The following is a 3,771-nucleotide window of genomic DNA, read 5'->3' as shown; positions in this document are numbered from 1 at the left end:
CCCACAGCTGCAGCACCAACCAGAACCCGGAGCGGGTCTCATGCGGTGGATCTCCGATAGGTTCCTGATAAGGAGTGCGTACAGAACGATATCTCAGAGTCCGACCCGTCAGCAGGAGGAGGCGCGGATAAAAGGAGGAGAACAGACTCCTGCTCCGGACTCCGGCGTGGGACCTGCTGCTCTCATGACCTCCACCGAGGAGGTCTCTTCAGGGAGGCTGGGACTCCTGCTGCTCCTGCTCTGCTCCTCCCTCTGCTCCCAGCTGGACGGGGCCACGAGCCCGGAGCAGAAGGTTCTCCTCGCGGAGCAAAAGGTTCTCCTCCAGGAGCAGAAGGTTCTCCTCCCAGAGCTGAAGGTTCTCCTCCCGGAGCAGAAGGTTCTCCTCCCAGAGCTGAAGGTTCTCCTCCCGGAGAAGAAGGTTCTCCTCCCAGACAAGAAGGTTCTCCTCCCAGACAAGAAGGTTCTCCTCCCAGAGCAGAAGGTTCTCCTCCCAGAGCTGAAGGTTCTCCTCCCGGAGAAGAAGGTTCTCCTCCCAGACAAGAAGGTTCTCCTCCAGGAGCAGAGCTCCCACATCAACCTCTGGAAGATCCACATGAGAGACTCCCAGCTGAAAGGAAGAGGTGAGAGGATCTTCTGCGGATGCTCAAGGGACTTAGTGGGTTGATCACATGATCAGAACCGGATCAGACCGGTTCCCCCATCTGGTTCCTTCTGGGTTTTTCTAAAAACTGAATGAAAGGTAGATTACATCTGTAATCAGATTACAAAGGTGACCAGGAAAGTTCTTCCTGAAGATGCACCAACAGTCCAGACCTCCTCCTCCTCTGGAGCCTCACCTGAAGGACCAGGAGAGATGGAGGCAGATGACCACAGAAGTAGATGACAGGAAGACAAACAGGAAGTTCCAGCAGAAAGACATTCTCCGTTTCTGATGTTCCTCACAGGAGATTGGACCAGAACCCTGCTCTCCAGCTGCAGTTCTGCAGGTGACCACCAGGGGGCGTGGTTCTGATGGATGCTGTGTTTTCAGGTCGCAGTCTTGGAGACCCGGAGTTCGCCCAGGAGCAGCTGCTCTACTGCCGCGTCGGGATCGGGTTCCACCTGCAGATCCTGCCCGGCGGCTCGGTCCGTGGGGTCCACAGACCCAACCAGTACTGTGAGTTCAACACACAGAACCCAACAGAACCGCACCAGAAGTACCAGAGTTTATCCTGGCATCAGGTCAGCAGAAGGTGAACGGCTGGATGGTGATGTGTAGACACCAAAGGTCTCAAGAGGTCAAGAGCTTTGATCACATCAAACTCAATCCCACAAGAGACCAAAACCCAAAACACGCCTGAGGTCGCGGGCCGAACCGGATAAACATTTACTGAACACTAAAAATACATTTTTTAAATTTTACACGTGTGATTTTTAACATAATTATGATCTAGATATATAACATTACCTGTGATAATCCTAGTGTGAATGCTGGAAGCTAAATTTGGGCGCTGAAGATTCTAGTGCTGATAGCTGAAAACGCTGAAGCTGATAGCAGCTGAAATATTAGCTAAATGCCAAATTAGCCTAAAAAAACTTAGCTTAGCCAAAACAGATAGTGTGTAGCTGAAATCTCAGCTAAATTCTAAAATAGCCTAAAAAACTCTTAGTAAATGCCAAAATAGTCCAAAAAGCTGCAGAATGACAATTTTAAAACATTAAAACTGTAACTTTTAAACAGAATCATGAATAATAAAAAGGCAGGAATATTATTCTAGAATAAATCAACTTAAACCTTAAATAACTTTAATATTTTACTCTCCATAAAAATATATTTTGTCAAAATTCTAAAAGTTAGAAATAAGATAACATCAGGTCATTAATAACAATAAAATAAAATGATCTGGAGGGCCGGATAGAATTACCTGGAGGGCCGGATCCGGCCCCCGGGCCTCGACTTTGAAATGATCACAATTCACTTGTGAGCTGCGTCTGAAAATGTAACAATGACTGAGATTAATAAAGTTCTGAATGTTGTTATTTTCTTCTTAGCTTGTTGTCACTGTTGATGAGAAGTCTTCACACAGAGGAGGATCATTATTCATCAACAACGTATAACTACCTAGAACTTAGCAAAATTGGTTATTTCAAAATGGTAGTCCTTCATATGACTCAGGACTAATGAAGTAGTCCTCAGTTTCATAAAGGTCGGTGACCCCTGGTCTAGAGGTTCTGACGTTTGTCCAGATGCAGTTTGTGGACCTCAGTCGGGTTTCATGTTCTTCTTCAGACCTTCAGACCTGAGCTGTCATGGAGTTCCCATCCTGCAGGTCTAAACATTCAGTCCTGGAGGATCCTCATCTGAACGTTTCCTCCTGAACCAGCAGAAGTTTCATGATGATGTTCAGGAGGCCAGCAGGCTGATGAAGATGAATCAGTGATTCCTCCAGTGATGCTGATAAACGTTGAGATGGAGGCAGAAGCTGTTCCTCTGAAAGTGTCGACCCATCATCAGCTGTGTTTTTGTTCAGAGGATGACAGAGTCGGGACAGATTCTTCTGTGCAGGATCTCCTCAGAAGCTGCTCCGCTAGTCTATCAGCTCGTCACGTTCCTCTGATAATCTGAGCTGAGCTCATCTGCAGGAACGTGTTATCTAGAGAGTTCTCCTCCCGACTCACAGCGGCTGACAGCTCTCCGTCTGCTTCCTGCAGGCTGGATGAAGCTGTTCTCCATCAGGCCCGGGCTGGTGGCGATCCGAGGCCTCCGGACCGGCCTGTTCCTCTGCATGAGCAGAGACGGTCGGGCTTACGGGGCGGTAAGTGGGTGTCCTCAGATGAACCTCCTCATAGTTCCCTCCATGACAGCTGCTTCTCTCTGCAGGAGAAGTTCTCTGATGACTGCATCTTCAAGGAGAACCTGGAGGAGAACCACTACACCACCTACTCCTCCTACTCCTACCCGGGAAACTACCTGGCTCTGTCCCGCAAAGGAGAGCTCCGGAGAGGCAGCAGAGTCAACCGGAACCAAGCCAGCACCCACTTCCTGCCCCGCAGACGGCTGTGGTGACCCGAAAGCTGCAGGAACCACGCCGGTTCTGACAATGAAGGTCCAGAACAGAAGAACGGACTCCTGCTCCTCTTCTCCAAACGGCTGGAGGAGGAGGTGAAGCCGCTTCCACCAAAACCAGGAACCAGCTGGAATGCAATCCAGAACCGTCTGGGGTTCTGATCCAGAGGAGAACATCTGGACCACCGATGCTCCTCCACTGTAGAGAGGAAACACAAATGAGGAGCTGACGGAGACCACTCCTCTGTTGGAGGACGACCTGTGAGCTCACCTAAGCAGCAGCAGAGGGGGCGGAGTTACAACTGAGGAAAAGAAGAGGGAAACCAGATAGTAAAGGTGATGGAATGCCACGGAGGAGGAGGAGCCATCGGAGGAGGAGGAGCCAGCGGAGGAGGAGGAGCCAGCAGAGGAAAAGATGGATTTCTTTTTTGTGAAGTTAGAAACGATATTGAACAGAATCATGATGGATTTAAAAAATGAAACGTCTGAAAAGATGAAACTGATGAACAGAAGTTTATTTTTTTAATTGTTTGAATTTGGTTAAGTTTAGTTTGGAAAGAACGTTTAATTTATTGTTCTTGCTGCTTCTGTCGTCTGATGTTTACAGAGTTTAAAGTGACTTTATGTAAAAAACTGATATTTATTCTATTTATTTGTAAGTAAACATAAAAGTATAATGAAATAAAGAATGTTCAGATGCTGTTTAACATTAAGTTCAGAAATCG

The 3,771-nt window shown here is 47.9% G+C and overlaps 1 protein-coding gene across 2 annotated transcripts; it reads left to right on the top strand.

Annotated features, from left to right (window-relative positions):
• Window positions 1-755: 755 nt before the first annotated feature.
• On the top strand, window positions 756-3,765 carry fgf9 (fibroblast growth factor 9). Of its 2 annotated transcripts, XM_036209784.1 has the most exons (3): window positions 756-1,156; window positions 2,692-2,795; window positions 2,861-3,765. In XM_036209784.1, the coding sequence occupies exons 1-3, from the start codon at window positions 1,012-1,014 to the stop codon at window positions 3,044-3,046; spliced, it is 435 nt and encodes a 144-aa protein (XP_036065677.1). In that variant the 5' UTR covers window positions 756-1,011; the 3' UTR covers window positions 3,047-3,765. The 2 variants fall into 2 exon arrangements, with proteins under 2 accessions (XP_036065677.1, XP_036065676.1); XM_036209783.1 differs by having other exon boundaries at window positions 2,692-3,765.
• The last annotated feature ends 6 nt before the right edge of the window (window positions 3,766-3,771 follow it).

The sequence above is a fragment of the Oryzias melastigma genome, linkage group LG21 (genome assembly GCF_002922805.2).
Source record: "Oryzias melastigma strain HK-1 linkage group LG21, ASM292280v2, whole genome shotgun sequence".
Taxonomy (NCBI): Eukaryota; Metazoa; Chordata; class Actinopteri; order Beloniformes; family Adrianichthyidae; genus Oryzias; species Oryzias melastigma.
This window is presented reverse-complemented; position numbering and strand designations above follow the sequence as displayed.

Excerpts from the sequence above, each read along its gene's own strand:
- fgf9 (XM_036209783.1), top strand. The coding sequence starts at position 1,012 with ATGGATGCTGTGTTTTCAGGTCGCAGTCTTGGAGACCCGGAGTTCGCC. Across the intron at positions 1,157-2,691 it reads CCACAGACCCAACCAGTACT|GCTGGATGAAGCTGTTCTCC; the intron begins GTGAGTTCAACA and ends TGCTTCCTGCAG.